The 18,989-nt window shown below is 40.3% G+C and overlaps 1 protein-coding gene across 1 annotated transcript in view; it reads right to left on the reverse strand.

Annotated features, from left to right (window-relative positions):
* Positions 1 to 1,407: 1,407 nt before the first annotated feature.
* The window catches only part of LOC308147464 (interleukin-1 receptor accessory protein-like 1-B), a gene marked incomplete at its 3' end in the record, with an annotated part of 376,990 nt that continues 359,408 nt past the window's right edge, over positions 1,408 to 18,989 (reverse strand). The window contains exons 9-11 of the mRNA XM_080519603.1: positions 10,584 to 10,754; positions 6,147 to 6,191; positions 1,408 to 2,165 (exon numbers count right to left, since the gene is read on the reverse strand). Coding sequence (XP_080375729.1) covers positions 1,408 to 2,165; positions 6,147 to 6,191; positions 10,584 to 10,754 — 974 coding nt within the window. The remainder of the gene's footprint in view (positions 2,166 to 6,146; positions 6,192 to 10,583; positions 10,755 to 18,989) is intronic.

The raw sequence follows: 18,989 nt of genomic DNA on the forward strand, positions 1-18,989 counted from the left end.
CTTTTTTTTTTCCCCAGTGAGAGAAACAAGAGAGATTGTGAAGCCTAGCACCGTGTTTCTGTGTTTTCCCCCCTTCGTCACAGACTTTTCTGTTCGCCGGTTCAGACGTGCCCATCTTTAACCCCCCCCTCCCCCCCCCCCCTGGACTTCGAGTTTTGCATATTCTGGTTGAGTCCAGGTCCGAATTGGACTCTTTTTTTTTTTTTTTTTACTCAAAACACAAAGAAACCCCCCCTCCCCCAAAAGCTGTATAAAAAAAACAAAAACTACACCTGCCGACAAATGAAGATAAAGGTAACGACAGGTAGAACCAACACATCTCACAGGCCATTGCTTCACTGTTTGTACAAACAAAAGAAAAAAAAAAAAAAAAAAGAAGAAGTAGAGTCCAAAAACTAAAGGAATTTCCAAACACTGTTGCTACAAAGAATTAGAAAACCAAAAAAAAAAAAAAAAAAAACTTTATGTACAGGACCCTGTATTCCTTTGACTCTCTGGGTAAATGATCGTAGGTGTTGGCTTTGTGTTACGCGAGTGTTTATACGGGCAATACAAAAGAAGTTCTCCTTGCGTTCGGTTTTAGTTCAGTGTTTAAAAAAAAAAAAAAAAAAAACTATCATTATTGGATCAAATCTGACAAAAAAAAAAAAAAAAATTCCAGCTCCAGTTTATCCAGTTTGTTTATTCCCCCCCCCCCTACCAATCTCCCTCCCCACCCCCCCCCCCCCCACCCCCACATGGAAAGAACCTATATAAACATATATGTTTTAATATAGGTTTTGAATATATGTGACATATGTAAAATTGGCCGTTTTCCTATATTTTATGTACATATATGTACATATATGCACATGTACGCACATATTTGTACATATGTGCATATATGTATGCGTATGTACATATGTGCACATATACGCACATATTTGTACATATGTGCATATATACACACATATATGTACATATATTTTCCTACACTTCCTATATTTTATGCACATATATGTACATATATGTACATATTTGCGCATATATGTACATACGCGCACAAATATGTACGCGGATATGCAGCATATATGCAGCATTTCTGTGCATATATGCTGCATTTCTGTGCAGCATATATGCAGCATTTATGTGCATATATGCAGCATATATATTGTCATACATGTGCATATATGCAGCATATATTGTCATATATGTGCATATATGCAGCATATATGTGCATATATGCAGCATATAGGTTTCATATATGTGCATATATCCTCATATAGGTTCTTTCCATGTGGGCCCCTGTGGTTTCCTGGTGCAAATTCAACAGCAGCAAGTAGCTTAGTGCCTTTTTTTTTTTTCCAAGTTCGTCCCGGCGCGATCAAGAGGCGAGTCCCCGTTGCCGCCGCCGCCGCCGCCGCCCCGTCACCAGATGACGCTGGATATGCTGGTCTCCCTGGGGAGCAGCGGCAGCATGGCGTTGTTCCCGTGGCCTCCCTCCTCCAGGCTCTGCTGGCGCGGCGCCTTGCCCTGCGGCCGCTGCCCGTTGATGAGCGTCATGGGGATGTTGCAGTAGGTGTGCTGGCTCCCGAGCAGCGCCGACGACGGCGGCGGCGGCGGCGGCAGCGGCAGCGGCAGCGTCCCGCCGGGCGGCAGGTCGTAGCCGTAGCCGCGGTAGTAGTGTTTCTGCCGCATCTGGGCGTGGCACGAGCTGTGGAAGGTGGAGCGCAGGTCCGGGTGCGCCGTCGCCATGGCGGTGGAGGTGGCCGCCGCCATGGAGATGGCGGAGACGGTCTGGAGCTCGCCGAAGGCGCCCCGCTCGCTGGCGTCCAGCACCTGCTCGCGGGATAGTCCCAGGGGCTCGGTGCGCCTGAAGGGCATCTCGTAGAGCAGCTGCTTCCAGAACTTGGAGTCGAGCCGGCTGCTGGGCGCCCCGCGCCACTTCACCACCGTCAGCGTCTTGATGGTGTGCTTGAGCGCCTCCACCTCCTGGTAGTTCATGATGCCGCGCAGCTCGGCGCACTCGATCAGGATGACCTTGATCTCGCCGGTCGCCAGCATGCTGCGCAGGCGCGTCTCCAGCTCAAAGATGCTCCAGCCCCGCCGCACCACGTAGCTCGGCGTCATGACGATGATGAGGCGCTTGCTCTGGTCCACGCAGCGCGCCACGTCCTCGATGTACGCTACACAACAGGGGGGGGGGGGCAAAGACAGAGGCGCGTCACTTTTCCTCGCCGCAACTCGCTGCCTTGCTAGAGCCCGATGTGTAACAATGGCCCAAATTTTTCACATATAATATAATGTAATAAAACCTTTTATATGGAGGAAAGATAAAAGGGTGGCCGGCATGTTCGTCACATATACGTTCAATTTACGGTTTGTATTTGAGATCAAATGCACTCAAGAAACCAAACCCACTAAATTTATCGCATTTTCAGTTCCCGCCTTTAAATAGGGTGACGAACACAAACGGTCTAAAATCTTAATTTAGACTAATTCAATGGTGATCGTTTCTCATTTACTGGAGAGATTCCATAAAATAATATAATGTAATAAAACCCGAAATGTAATAACTGGTGGATAACTTAACTAAAGTGCTGATTCCAAAATGTAGTTAAAAACTAATAAAACACCTAATGGAGACTAAATTCTAGGGGAGGAATATATATATTTCCCCACTACTAGTGTAATAATTCTATTACATCATGAAGTGAGTCAATAATTTATGGTTAGTACTTGAACTTTAACTGTATCAAGTTGACTAACACTGAAAGAATGAGTTCTAAAAGTCTGGACTTTTATTTTTATACGTATATTTGATTTATACATCATAACCCTAACCCAGAGGGTTAAAGATCTAAAAAAATTTTTAAAAAAAAACCCCCGCAAATATCTGATGGATAAAAAAAAAATGAAGTACACCAGCACTATAAATGATTCCACCGTCTGGTATTAAGATGCTGAAACATGAATGAGGACAGAGTGCGTGTTGTTACGCAACGGCAGCCTCAAAGCGAGGCGGAAAGAACTGACACCGATCTGATTCAGGTTAAAAAAAAAAAAAAAAAAAAATCTGTCATCCAATCGTCAAGTTCCATTGTCGTCCATTGGCCAGGTTTTATTTTTCATCTCATCGCGAATCAAACCGACAGCGACGACTAAATAGACACTTTATAATCGGCTAATGAGCAGTACTTTCATTTTTACGTTTTGAATTGATTCACCTGGAAGTAAATCTGCCCTCTCGGGGCGGCGGCGGTTTATCGCCTGTATAGATTAAAAGGTTCAAACAAGCTCCGCCATCGAACTGCTGCGCGTGTAATAATTGATTCATGTCGGCATTAAAAACTCAATCGATGCTGAATTACGGCAGCGGCAGGAAATCACTGTGGCTCTGCTCGCTGCAGTGGGAGATGCATCCAGCAGAGGGCAATACTCTAACTCAGGGGTGCTTCAATACGTCGATCGCAAAGGTAGTAATAGTAGATCGCATGACATTAGAAAAAAAAAATAAACGCTGGTGTAATGAAACTAATTTACCTTTCCGAATTACGAGTACGATCGAACGCAGCGTCAGATGACGGCGGAATTTTTCTGACCTTCAGGTCACCGCACATGTGCAAACAGCGACGCTAAGCGTGGCGAAGCTAACAAGCTAGTCAAGCGAGTCACCGCAAATTTGAAGCCCCCCCCCAAAAAAATGAGTGGGGGGGGCTGGACCAAGTGAGAAGATTAAGTGTCACTTTCATGAGGAATGGGAGGTGGACTTTTTTTTCACGACGTCATTTTCGAAGTGCGTTTGTCTCGTCTGCCAGTCGAGCATCACAATACCAAAGATCAAAGTAACATCAAAGTAAAATAAGGTAATTACAAAAAATTTTCATAGTTAATTATGTCGTGTTGCACAATATTGGCTCATACGGTTTTTGCAAGGTACATCGTATGAAGAATCCTCAATATATTTGAAAATAAATATATGTTTTGCATTTTTGTAGTGGGTAGATCACTTTGACTTGGTCGTTTTATAAAGTAGCTGGCAGGCTGAAAAAAAAAAGTGTGGCCCCCCTGGTCTAACCCAAAGAGGTAAGTGTTGGTGGTTTGTTAAATAGATTCGGCCACCAATCACGACGCTGCCCCCCTATGGCTACCGGTGGAACTGCAGCGTGTGATCTGGTATCTGTTAGTTTCCAGGAGACGGAAAGAAAAACACATGAAAGGAACGCAGAATGGAGGACTTCATAACATCGAACATAAACAAACAAAAATATTTTAAAAAAGTCAATCTTTCTTAATAATGGAAACACATCAGTAGTCATTTCCTTTTGACTTGATTCAGAATGGGAATATTTGCCTGTGATATTTGAGTAATATTGTATGTGTACGGTTTCTATTTGAGATCAAATACATTCAAGAAACAAAAAAAAAGAACCAAAAAAACCACTAAATTTGCAGCTTTTTCAATCCCATCTTTATATAGTGCGACTAACGCAACACAACCAAAAATCGAAAATCTTACAAAAAAAAAATTTGAAAATCACAAAAGTCGAGAATCTTAATAAAATTTTACGAGAGGCGAAATGGTAACTACATTCAAAAAACAAAATGTATAGCATTTTCAGTTCCGCCTTTAAATAGGGTGACGAACACAAACGGCCTAAAATCTTAATTTAGACTAATTCAACGGTGATCGTTTCTCATTTACTGGAGAGATTCCATAAAATAATATAATGTAAAAAAAACCGAAATGTCGATAATTTAACTAAAGTGCTGAGTCCGAAATGTAGTTAAAAACTAATAAAACACAAAATGTAGACTAAATTATAGGGGAGGAATATATATTTTCCCCCTAGTAGTGTAATAATTCTATTACATCACGAAGTGAGTCAATAATTTATGGTTTGTACTTGAACTTTAACTGTATCAAGTTGACGAACACTGAAAGAATGAGTTCTAAAAGTCTGGACTTTTATTTTTATACGTATATTTATATACAGTTTATGGTATTTATGTATAATTGCTGTTGCATTTAAATCGTATATAGTGAGTTCTCTATAATCTGTAATCTTTTTCTACAATCATCAGTACAAGATAGATGTATAACATTAAACCATATTGAGATCACATTTAAATTATTGTTAAATCTTCTCACATTATTGACCAGTTATCACATTTTGGGTATATGACATTATTTTTAATGACATTTTATAAGAATTCGGTATGTGATATCCCGATTTGTAACAAACCCAAAATATAATAACTGGTCAATATAGAAAAAAGATTTAATGTGATCTTAATGTGTTTAACGTTATACATTATTCTGTGCTGATTATTGTAGAAATAGATTTCAGATTATAGAGATCAGAAAACTCTAAATGACTCGGGCAACAGCGATCCTACATAAATACCATAAACTGTATATAGATATATACAAATAGACCAAACTTGTCGAACTCATTCTTTCATTGTTATTCAACTTGAAGCTGTTCAAGTACAAAACATTAATAATTGACATTAATCACATGTTATTGAACAGTTATTACAGTTTAAAATCATCATGTATTGGGTTTTATGACATTATATTACATAACATTGTGGGTCGTTGTTCCACATCGAGTTCTAACAGGCTAAAATCTTAATTTAGACTAATTAAATGGTGATCATTTCTCATTTACTGGAGAGATTCCATAAAAAAAAGAGAAAATTGAGCAGATTTCTATTTATTTTTTTATTTTTTTATGACAGTATGATAGAAGTGATCAAATCTTTTATGCCAAATTGTACTTTCCAGATCCATTTCCGACACATTAACCCAAATCGCGATACAGCTCCACCCGAAACCCACCTGGAACTTTGACCTCGTTTGTCACCGAGGCCAAAGACGGGCGAAACCCCCACCCCCCCCCCCACCCCCAATAAGTTGTGTTGTCGTAAATGAGTTTAATAAGCTAATGGCTAATGGTTTCGCTCCATAATTCACGAAGGCTTCATAGATCAGTGAATGCTGCCTTGGGGGAGGAAATGAAATAAAAAAACAAAACACCAATCATGAATGATTCATCATAGATCTCTGAAGCATAGATAAAGTTGCTAACCAGCACTCAAACCATTAGTGTGTGTGTGCGTGCTTGTGTGTGTCTGGCACGTGCGTCAAGAAACAAAAGTACCTCTAAGTAGTCTTGTGTCATCCTGGAAATGATCATTGGTGAAACCTAAACATCGATGTTTCAATTCAGAAGAACAACAAAAAAAAAAACAAACAAAAAAAAACAAACAACAACAAAAAAAAGTGGGATCAGCAGATTTTAGCAGAACATCGGTGTGCATCAAGAAGAACAGTGAGGTCGAGGCTCGGGGGGGGGGGGGGGGGGGGGACGTGACGCTGGCAATAAACTGCGTTTTTGTCCACGAATGGTTGACGGTTGAATCACGCTTTTCCAGTTTATTCCAGTTTAATATGGGATCGCATGGCATAAAAGGATAAAAAAAAAAAATGTCGAGGAAGGTTTAAGATTCTCGATCGGGACTGTTGGAACACACACAAACTGTGTTTATCTATAAGTGTGGATTGTATAAACTAAATGTTTACATCTCGGCACAATGAAGCCAGGATTGTTCACACTCTATCCTTTTTTTTTTAATGCCATTTTTCCCATATTATGACAGTCCCCCCCTCCCCCCCCCCATTTGCATATAATCACAGCAAGGGATTTTTTTGGTTTTTGGCACAATGCCACTTGAGGAGGAAACATAATTACCGTATTTACCGCACTGTAAGGCGCACCTACAAACCTCCAATTTTCTCAAAAGCTGACAGCTGACAAAAGTTTCTACAACTTTTTTTTCCAATGTCAACGGATGGAGAAATTTTTAACGGGCTATAACTTCTTCAAATCTTAACCAATTTCAACCATTAAACTTTTAAAGTGTTCAACTGTATCAACTGTTTCAACTTTTTGTAACTTGTGCAACTTTTTGAAACTTTTTCAACTGACACTTTTTCAACTTTTTCAACTGTTTCAACTTTTTCAACTGTTTTAACTTTTTGAAACTTGTTCAACTTTTTGAAACTTGTTCAACTTTTTGAAACTAGTTCAACTTTTTTCAACTGTTTGACACTTTTTCAACTGTTTCAACTTTTTCAACTGTTTCAACTTTTTGAAACTTGTTCAACTTTTTGAAACTAGTTCAACTTTTTGAAACTAGTTCAACTTTTTGAAACTAGTTCAACTTTTTGAAACTTTTTCAACTTTTTTCAACTGTTTGACACTTTTTCAACTGTTTCAACTTTTTGAAAATTTTTCAACTTTTTTCCACTTTTTCAAAGCATTCCAGTCTACCTGCCGCAGGCAGGCAGCAAAAAGCACTACAGTTTGCACAAAAAGCTAGAACTTATCCGGAAAGTGCCGAAAAAGCTGCACAATTTTATATATGAATGATTACGAACGGGTGAAGATTGCCAGAGTTTTAGCGATTCGAAAAGCGTCCAGAATAAACAGAAACAGAATCTCAAGAGTGTGAAAGCCTTGCCTTGCCTTGCATTCACACTAATGAAGGCAACAGCCAAGCGCTAGCCAAGCGCTAGCCAAGCGCTAGCCAAGCGCTAGCCAAGCGCTAGCAAGCGCTAGCAAGCGCTAGCACACAGTGGGTTAGCAAGCGCTTGCAAACAGTGGGTTAACAAGCGCTAGCAAACAGTGGGTTAGCTAGCGCTTGGCTGTTGCCTTCATTAGTGTGAATGCAAGGCAAGGCAAGGCTTTCACACTCTTGAGATTCTGTTTCTGTTTATTCTGGACGTTTTTCGAATCACTAAAACTCTGGCAATCTTCACCCGGTTGGCCCCATTCAAATATCAAATCCTGCAGCTTTTTCGGCACTTTCCGGCTAAGTTCTAGCTTTTTGAAATCTCGTCAACTTTTAGAAATATTTCAACTTTTGTGCAACTTTTTTTCCAATGTCAACGGATGGAGAAATTTTTAACTAGCTATAACTTCTTCAAATCTTCACCGATTTCAACCATTCAACTTTTAAACTGTTCAACTGTTTCAACTGTTTTAACTTTTTGCAACTTGTGCAACTTTTTTAAACTTTTTAAACTTTTTGAAACTTTTTGAAACTTTTACAACTGACACTTTTTCAACTGTTTGACACTTTTTCAACTTTTTCAACTGTTTCAACTTTTTGAAACTAGTTCAACTTTTTGAAACTTGTTCAACTGTTTATACTTTTTCAACTGTTTCAACTTTTTGAAACTATTTCAACTTTTTGAAACTAGTTCAACTTTTTGAAACTCTTTCAACTTTTTTCAACTGTTTGACACTTTTTCAACTGTTTCAACTTTTTGAAAATGTTTCAACTTTTTCAACTTTTTTCCACTTTTTCAAAGCATTCCAGTCTACCTGCTGCAGGCAGGCAGCAAAGAGCATTACAGTTTGGATTCACACTATCATGTATTTGCCTTGGGAAATGCAGATCATCTAGTTGGAATAGTGATTGCACTGACACTTCGACTAGCTGCTCTCTGTTCATAATAAATAATAAAACAGCTGTTTATTTCTGGTTTATTTCTGGTTATATTCCCCAAAATCAACCCCAGCCTTTACCGTAGCGTCTATTCTATGCGCCTTATAGTGCGGAAAATACGGTAGTGATGGCGGTATGCAGACAGGCAGATTCAACTGTTGGGAAACGGAGTGTGTGTGTGTGTGTGTGTGTATAACGATATCATCAAACTCATCCGTGCGATGAGTCAATCAACGATAAGCACGGTGCACGGAGAGAGGAGGCTCCGTTAGAAATATACGGTAGTAAAACATGCATTAAGAGCCATGCAGGATGGGATTGTTGATCGTACAGGTGATATCGTTACACAGCGGCGGGCATGCAGCAGCGCACTTGCCACGGAAGCTGGATCAGGAACATGGACTGTAATAATAATAATAATAATAATAATATGCCTGGCTACTTCCCGCTAATCGCGTCGGCATATGCAATATAGGCTATTACGCCTCCCGCGGGTTTTAAACAGTGCAGGTCGTGCTCTTTGAATACTTCAAAGGAAAAAGGGACAAGCTCCTCTGCGTCTAGACCTTTGTTCTCGGATTATAATGTGGCACTTAGCGGAAGTACATTAGTCCCTTACACGCCTGTACGATGTAAAGAAGAAGCATTAAGGTAATAATACAGTGCAATATCCTTCCTGTATTCTTGGATTCTGGCGAATTATCCGCACACAAATATCTAAGATCCACCTGACCTTTCTAATCCAACTGTAAATATAAAAGTTAACCATTAATTTATCTCATATTTATATATATTTTTTAAATTAAATTCAAGAAATGTGACATTTGAGCGTAACATTCACGGAGTTCATTTCTCGTCTAACATGTCGTATCCAACTGCAGCGGCTAACATGTTAGCGATTCCCTTATAGCCCATCCGCATTGTGTTTTTCATAACAAACAAACAATAAAAAAAGCCTCTTATTTCTCATTATTTAAAACATTTATCCTGTTATAGTTTCTTCCTTGGGAACATTTTTTTACAACTTTGATAGCATTAGCACATAGTGCTAAGGCTGCGACAACTGTAAATCGTTTCAATTGATATTTACTAATTTCCAAACGCATTTAAACGTTCTTTCCGATACGCTCACTTGAGTCACTTACAGCCTGTACGAAGTAAAAAAGTACAAAGGTAATACTCTTCCAAATATAAACAGCTTCCTTCGATTATTCTTGGATTCTGACGAACGATCCGTCCGCAAATGTCTAAAATCAACATGACGTTTCTCAAACTGTAACTTTAAAAGCTAATCATTCATGTATCTCATATTTATAGTTAAATTCGAGAAATGTGATATTTAAACTGAACATTCATGAAGTATTTCTATCCAAACACGTCTCTGACTCCAGTCACTTTTTGTAGCTACATCGTTAAACGTGCTAACATGCTAGCGATTCCCTTAAAACCCATCCTCGTTGTGTTTTCAGAGCAAAAATTAAAAGCCTCTATGCCTCAGTATTCAAACATTTAATCAAACATTCATCCGTTTAACTGTTTTAGCTTCTTCCTTGGTCAAAAATGAACAAAAAAACGATTGTAGCTTCGACAGCATTAGCATATAGCGCTAATGATGAGAAGACTGTAGATCGTTTCATTTCATATTTTGAATACTTTATCTTTGATCTGCTCACTTGAATAACTTCTATATAATGTAAACCTCATGTATATGTTGTCGCTAACTGTTTTTTAGCATCAACTTATTGATAGAAATCCAAGAAACGCATGAAGCTAATTGCTAAAATACGATCCTTTGTTGCATTCCCCTGTCCCCAAATCTGAATGGAAGTGACCGCGCTGATCCAGCGGTTAGAAGAAAAAAAAGAAGCGGTGATGGTCTCACAGGTGTGGCGTTGGTGTAGCGCCACACCACAAGTGCAGAACAGAAAAGAAACAAAACGACAAAACACGGCATCATCAGCAAACAACCGCACCTGGACAAAAAAGCGACACGAGCAACACCAAGCGACAAAGACATTCCACACAAATTTTTTTTTTTTTGAAATTTTTTTTTTTGGCACATCGCCGTGAGAGAAAGAGCTTACTTCCTGTGGGGATCAAGTCCCTGTCTGGAATGAAGAGTTTATACCCATAATGCTTCTCCAGCACGTCGGGGAGGATCTCCAGGGCAAAGCGCTCCTCCTCCCTGGTCTCCTGGCTCCACTGGTCCGGGTCCACTTTGGTGTAGGACAGGTAAGCGTCGTAGTCCTTGTTATCTGCGGGAAGATGTCAAACACACACACACACACACACACACACACACACACACACACACACACAATTAGTGGTACGGCGGCATAAATAGTATACGGTAGAAACTTGCGTTCTCAAGTACTTGTGAAATCAGCCCACATGGAAAGAAGCTATTTGAGGATATATGCACATATATGAAACCTATATGCAACATATATGCACATATATGACAATATATATGCTGGATATATGCACATATATGACAATATACATGCACATGAATGCTGCATATATGCTGCATACATATATGTGCATGTATGTACATATATGCACAAATATGTACATATATGTACCTATATGTGCATAAAATATAGGAAAATGTAGGGGAAAAATATATAAATATACATATATGTACATATATGTGCATAAAATATAGGAAAATGTAGGAAAAATATATGTACATATATGTGCATATATGTGCATATATATGTACATATGCATACATATATGTACATATATGTGCGTATATGTGCATATATGTACATAAATGTACATATAATATAGGAAAACGGCCAAATTTATATATGTCAGATATATTCAAAACCTATTTTAAAACATATATGTTTATATAGGTTCTTTCCATGTGGGTTAATCTGATTGATGACAAACCAACGCCAAAATGTTCAGTTTTCCATTCCCAATCCTCGGATATGCCGCATGATGCAGTGACATCATTACCCTGGTTGGCGGTTGGGGGGGGGGGGGGGGGGGTCAAAGGTCAGGGGCAGTCACCCGGAAACTGTTAAAAGGTGTGTATATCTGTGTCAAATAGCAATAACATGAAGCAATTCAAACGACCTTGACAAAAGATGGAAGAAGTGGTGTGGTGGATTACATAACCTTGTATTGGTTTCCATGGTGAAAATGTGGCGTTGACAAAGATATGCAATCTACCGAGTGCCCAGTTCTCATTTTATTAAGTTTTACACGAGAAATGTTCTGTACAATACATGATATATAGATTGTAGGCCCTGTCAGCCAGTCCCACATGGAAAGAACCTATATAAACATATATGTTTTAATATAGGTTTTGATATAGGTTTTCAATATATGTGACGTATATAAAATTGGCCATTTTCCTATATTTTATGTACATATATGCACATATATGTACATATATGCACATATGCGCACATATATGCTCATATATATGTGCATATATATATGCAGCATATGTTGTCATATATGACACATACATGCAGCATATATGTGCATATATACAGCATATACATTGTCATATATGCAGCATATATATTGTCATATATATGACAATATATATGTGCACATGTGCAGCATATATGTGCATATATGCAGTATGTATATTGTCACATATGCAGCATATATATTGTCATCTATGCCACATATATTGTCATATATGCAGCATATATATTGTCATATATGTGCATATATGCAGCATGTATTGTCATATATGCCACATATATTGTCATATATGTGCATATATTCAGCATGTATTGTCATATATGCCACATATATTGTCATATATGTGCATATATGCAGCATATACTGTCATATATGCCACATATATTGTCATATATGTGCATATATGCAGCATATATTGTCATATATGTGCATATATGCAGCATATATTGTCATATATGCCACATCTATTGTCATATATGTGCATATATGCAGCATATATGTGCATATATGCAGCATTTATATAGTCATATATGTGCATATATGCTGCATATAGGTTTCATATATGTGCATATATGCAGCATATATATTGTCATATATGTGCATATATGTGTATATATGCTGCATATAGGCTTCATATATGTGCATATATCCTCATATAGCTTCTTTCCATGTGGGGTCCTACCCACAATGACATTAAGTGAGCTGTTTGCAAAAACGTCTATTGCCCCTTGGGTTCTCCAGAGCAGAGCTCTTCATTAACTCTGATAATCCCCGCTCTCAAGCCGAGGCAGACGGATCACAGCTCGCTGAACAAACACAAACGCCGTTCCCTCGAACGGCGTGCGCGGGCTATAAAAAGCCGCCCAAACCACTTCGCTCCAATTAAACGTGTCTACATTATACGACTTGGACAGAATGTTTCCTGCTCTCGTCAGCAAAGTTTATGCACCGCCGTCCTCCCGATGCCCACAATCTATTTCCACGCCAAGTGCGAGGGAGAGCTCTTCGTTTTTACCGGGAGCCTTCGGTGGGACCCGGGCACGCCTCCATTACGCCGACCTCTGGACACCTCCGCCCGTCCAAGTGCTTTTCATTATCGCCCCGTACCCCCCCCCCCTGCTGACGAATAAACGTTTGCCTTGATAGCTACTCCGCCCCACGGCAGGCAAAACTTAAATTAGACTTGGGAGCCCGGGGGTGAGCGCCTGGCTCCATCACCCACATGAAAAGCTCTGATTGATGGCGGATCTGAAAGAACGGGGCCCGGCGAGGGCGAGCGAGGAGAGAGAGGGGAGACTTCCCAGAGCTCCGGTTCGCTGCAAGAAGCCGATAATGGCTCCTGAGTAGGCCGTAGTCAAGCCACTTGAAAGTACTTTTCCACTTCAGTACGAGCGGGAACAACAAAACATTACCTTTACAAACATACCGAGGAAAAGAACGGGCACTTGGCAGAGCACAGACCCACATGGAAAGAACCTATATGAGGATATATGCACATATATGAAACCTATATGGAGCATATATGCACAAATATGCTGCATCTATGCGTATATATGCCACATACCCACATGGAAAGAACCTATATGAGAATATATGCACATATATGAAACCTATATGGAGCATATATGCACAAATATGCTGCATCTATGCGTATATATGCCACATACCCACATGAAAAGAACCTATATGAGGATATATGCACATATATGAAACCTACATGCACATATATGCTGCATATATGCACATACACGCTGCATATATGCACATATACGACAATATATATGCATATAAATGCTGCATATATGCACATGTATGTACATATGTGCACATAAATGCTGCATATATGCACATATGTGACAATATATATGCTGCATATATGCACATATATGCTGCATCTATGCGTATAAATGCCACATGCCCACATGGAAAGAACCTATATGAGGATATATGCACATATATGAAACCTATCTGCACATATATGCTGCATATATGCACATACATGCTGCATCTATGCATATATATATGCCACATATAGGCAAAATTGAGGTGCATATATGTGAATATACAGGCCATATAGGTCTCCTGTACAGCTTCTTTATTTCCCCACATGGAAAGAACCTATATAAACATATGTGTTTTAATATAGGTTCTGCTATAGGTTTTGAATATATGTGACATATATAAAATTGGCCATTTTCCTATATTTCATGTACATATATACGTATATATGCGCATATATGTACATATGTGCACATATAGGTACATAAATGCACATGTAGGTACATATATGTACTTATATGTACATATATGTACATCAAATGACATGTTCGCAATCTTGAGATTGATTGTGTCAAAACACAATCAATCTCAAAACTTAATGGAACCATCCTTAAAGACAAACCTCTGAAAACATCATGCAATACTTTTTCTGAAACATTGGTAAAATACATTCATGCAAACCAATACATAAATAAATACACGTGGACACTTTTGCCACTTTCGTTGGAGCAGTTAAAGATGAGAAAGTAAAAAACCCTAAAAATCTATCTATTTGTCTTAACGTCCCTTTGTTGTCATTGTTTTGTCGGGATCAGATTTGTTAAATGTAATTACCAGCATGAAAACTTCTGCTGGTAGGAGCAGGTAAACAAAAACGAGAGAAACTTCAAAGGGCTTTTATTAGCGACTCTCGAGACCCGAAAACTCTGCAAGTAGTTGAGCCAAATCCTTCAAAATGACAGAGCAGTTTATTAAACATTCATACACATCGAGCCAAACTGTTTTGGCTTTGGACAAAATGTTGACGCAATTTCAATTTAATTGACGTCCTCGTGCTCGGGGGTTCTGTCAATCATAAATACATAGGAGAGCAATAAATTGACAAAATTGAATGGATTTACTCTGAATTATTTAGGGATGAATTGTCACATATGTTCAGGTTTGAAGTCATTAAAGAGCCACAGGAAGAAAACAGGATTTGATTGTGTAATTGCTACAGAATTCAGTCTTCTGGAGGATTCTCACCAAATAAATAAATAAGAAAATAATAAATAATAAATAAATAAATAAGAAGAAGAATTTTTTTAACTTCTGCGATTAGAGGAGTGACATGGTATTTCTTCCCCCAGATTTGCACAGCAAAGTTTGGTTTGTAGGCAGGTGTGGTGCACAATACATTTCGCTTTGATGCCTTTGCAAAAAGATCAAAGTCGTCAAATAGTTTTTATTTGGACTTTTCTTTTCTTTCTGATTTCTCAAAGAAACTTCAGCAATGTAAAAAAAACCAACCAATTGCCAATAAAAAAAGGCTACAAACGGCTAAAATTATTATTAAATAAGTTGATAAACTGATATTGTATTTAAAAAAATCTATAAACTACCAGAATTGCTATTAAATATAAGCTACAAACTGCTAAAAGTGCTATAAAAAGGCTAAAAACCTGCAAAAAAAAAAACTCAACGAACTTTTCAAATTGGTATTAAAAAAGTATACAAACTGCTAAAATTATTCTTATTTTTATTTAAAAAGCAACAAAATGCTAAGACTGCTCAAAACTACAAAAAGAAGAAGGACCAAAATGTTTGAAACGGTAAAGAATAGAGAAAATACCGGTCAAAAGTCAAAATGGCTAAAACAACTGAACTGGCTAAATCGGTTAAAGTCGGCAAAAAAGTTTTAATCTCTTATGAACATCTACGAAAAGAGCTACACTTATTCTCAATCAAAAATGTCATGAATGTGCATTTGGCAAAACCAGACGAACGTTCTGATATATTTCGTGGCTCCAAAAGAATTTGATTTGGTGCAAAGTGAGCAAAGTTCTTGAACATCACACACATTTTGTCCAAGTTCTACAACTCTTACACTCCCCACAGATCCTTGAATTTCAACGTGAGCGTTATGAGTCGTGGTCATCAACGAAGGGTTTGGATCCGATAGCAACCGGCACCTCTAGACGAGATGATTTAAAAAAGCATATCTTCAAATCAGATCCGGTGCGAGTCGATAGTTTGGGGTCACGCTCAATGGAAACGAACGATGTGGGATTCCGTGAGCTTTCTTATTCAGAGGCCGAGGCGGGGACGTCGGAACTGGGACGCCACGAGCTTCAGTCTTTGAGGTAAACTCATTAGAGGCGCCGGCGGAGTTCCGTGCCTTCGTTGCGATTTTCGCGGGAGCTGTGCGGCGATATTTACCCAGAGAAAGAAGCAAGATGAGGAGGTGGTCGGGTTCAGACGAGGGGAGTTGACATCCCCTCAATGCAACACTCCTGCTTGCCTCTCTCTCTTCGGTGACTGTCAATAACATTGGGCCATCTTGATATTCACCACTCCGGCATGACGCATCACAATCAATCAAGCATTTATACCGTGCAATTTGCAATTCGTCTTACAACACCGGGGGAGATGTAACCTCGCTTCGCCTCGACGGCGACAAGGATCTCCCTCTGAGTGACTGCGAAGCTCTTACGCGAGAGCCGTGTGGGCAGATCGAGGGCAATTCTGGCAGCGGTGACTCGGTGCCGACGAGAGAACGCGAGAAGCTGAGGGGGACTCTTCGAGGTGAAGTGACCCTCTAGGTATCTTCAGAAGTTGCGTGCTACCTACGCGCGTCCCACGGAGTGATGCCGCATGCACGTGGAGCAAAAACCGGTGGATCGAGCCCACAGTCAGATCGTGAACTCTTGAACCGTGGCGGAGGTGGCAAGCGCCAAGAGAGTCGGAGGCGGGATCTCTGGGATCTCGCCCAGCTCCATTACATTTAATGGAGCCTAAGATTGCAATGCGACGTGTGCACTTAAACGCTGACGCGAGAGGGGAAACACGCGGGCCCGACTGCTAATGAGCTGGGCACGCCAACAGGACGCTTTGTTTTGCTGTGATTTAATTTCAGCCACGCAAAACATGGGTGTAGAGCAGCTGTGGCTGACTCATTGTCAAATGTATTCACATTGAAGAGCCAGGATGAACTTTTTTCACCTCGGGGTTCTTCCTTCCATCCATCCATCCATCCATCCATCCATCCATCCATCCATCCATCCTTTATCTGCTGCTTATCCGGCGGCGGGTCACAGAGGCAGCAGTCTAAGCAGAGTTGCCCAGACTTCCTTCACCCCAGACGCTTCTTTCCAGCCCTTCCAGTGGAACTCCAAGGTGTTCCCAGGCCATAGAGAGACATAGTCCCTCCAGCGTGTCCTCGGTCTGTCCCGAGGCCTCCTATTGGAGGGACATGCCCGGAACACCTCCCTGGGGAGGCGTCCGGGGCCACCTCAGCTGGCTCCTCTCAATGTGGAGGAGCAGTGGCTCTATTCCGAGCTCCTCCCTGGTGACTGAGCTCCTCCCCCTATCTCTAAGGGTGACTGAGCTCCTCACCCTATCTCTAAGGGTGACTGAGCTCCTCCCCCTATCTCTAAGGGTGACTGAGCTCCTCCCCCTATCTCTAAGGGAGACTGAGCTCCTCCCCTATCTCTAAGGGAGACTGAGCTCCTCCCCCTATCTCTAAGGGTGACTGAGCTCCTCACCCTATCTCTAAGGGTGACTGAGCTCCTCCCCCCATCTCTAAGGGTGACTGAGCTCCTCCCCCTATCTCTAAGGGTGACTGAGCTCCTCACCCTATCTCTAAGGGTGACTGAGCTCCTTACCCTATCTCTAAGGGTGACTGAGCTCCTCACCCTATCTCTAAGGGTGACTGAGCTCCTCCCCTATCTCTAAGGGTGACTGAGCTCCTCCCCCCATCTCTAAGGGAGACTGAGCTCCTCCCCTATCTCTAAGGGTGACTGAGCTCCTCCCCTATCTCTAAGGGAGACTGAGCTCCTCCCCCTATCTCTAAGGGTGACTGAGCTCCTCACCCTATCTCTAAGAGTGACTGAGCTCCTCCCCCTATCTCTAAGGGTGACTGAGCTCCTCCCCCTATCTCTAAGGGTGACTGAGCTCCTCACCCTATCTCTAAGGGTGACTGAGCTCCTCCCCCTATCTCTAAGGGTGACTGAGCTCCTCCCCCTATCTCTAAGAGTGACTGAGCTCCTCTCCCTATCTCTAAGAGTGACTGAGCTCCTCACCCTATCTCTAAGGGTGACTGAGCTCCTCCCCCTATCTCTAAGAGTGACTGAGCTCCTCACCCTATCTCTAAGGGTGACTATAGGCATATATGCAGCATACATATTGTCATATATGTGCATATATGCAGCATATATGTGCATATATGCTGCATATAGGTTTCATACATGTGCATATATCCTCATATAGGTTCTTTCCATGTGGGGTGCCATCTCCAGCAGTGTAATGCCTTACCTGGATGGCGTCGAGCTCGACCTGGTGAGCGAATTTAAACACCCAGGCTTGACTCCGGACCCATATTTAACTTTTAAAAAGCACATCAAACGGCTCACACACACACAGTTAATTTTAACGCACAGACTTTTAGACACATGAGGCCCTTTATGACTCTAAATGCTGCAAAGATGTTTTTACACACTATGATTATATCCCACATTGAAGTACTGGATCACCTCCTGGTCACTTGCTGCCGGCGCGGCAATAAAACCGAATCGAATCTCTTTAAAAAAAAAAAAAAGCTATAAAAACCTGTGACCGAAAACCAAATTCATTTCACCACTGTAGGGTTTTAGAGAAGCAGAATCTTTTTAATTTCAATAACTTCCCACATGGAAAGAACCTATAGGAGGATATATGCACATATATGAAACCTATATGCAGCATATATGCACATATATGACAATATATATGCTGCATATACGCATACATATATGTGCGCGTATGTACATATATGCACACATATGTACATATATCTACATATATGTGCATAAAATATAGGAAAATGTAGGAAATATATATATATATATAAATACATATATGTACATATATACATACATATATATGTACATTTTCCTATATTTAATGCACATATATGTAGATATATGTACATATTTGCGCATATATGCACATATATGCACACATATGACAATGTATATGCCACATATAGGAAAATTGAGGTGCATATATGCACCTATAGGTGT

Source organism: Blennius ocellaris (genome assembly GCF_963422515.1).
Source record: "Blennius ocellaris genome assembly, chromosome: 24".
NCBI lineage: Eukaryota > Metazoa > Chordata > Actinopteri > Blenniiformes > Blenniidae > Blennius > Blennius ocellaris.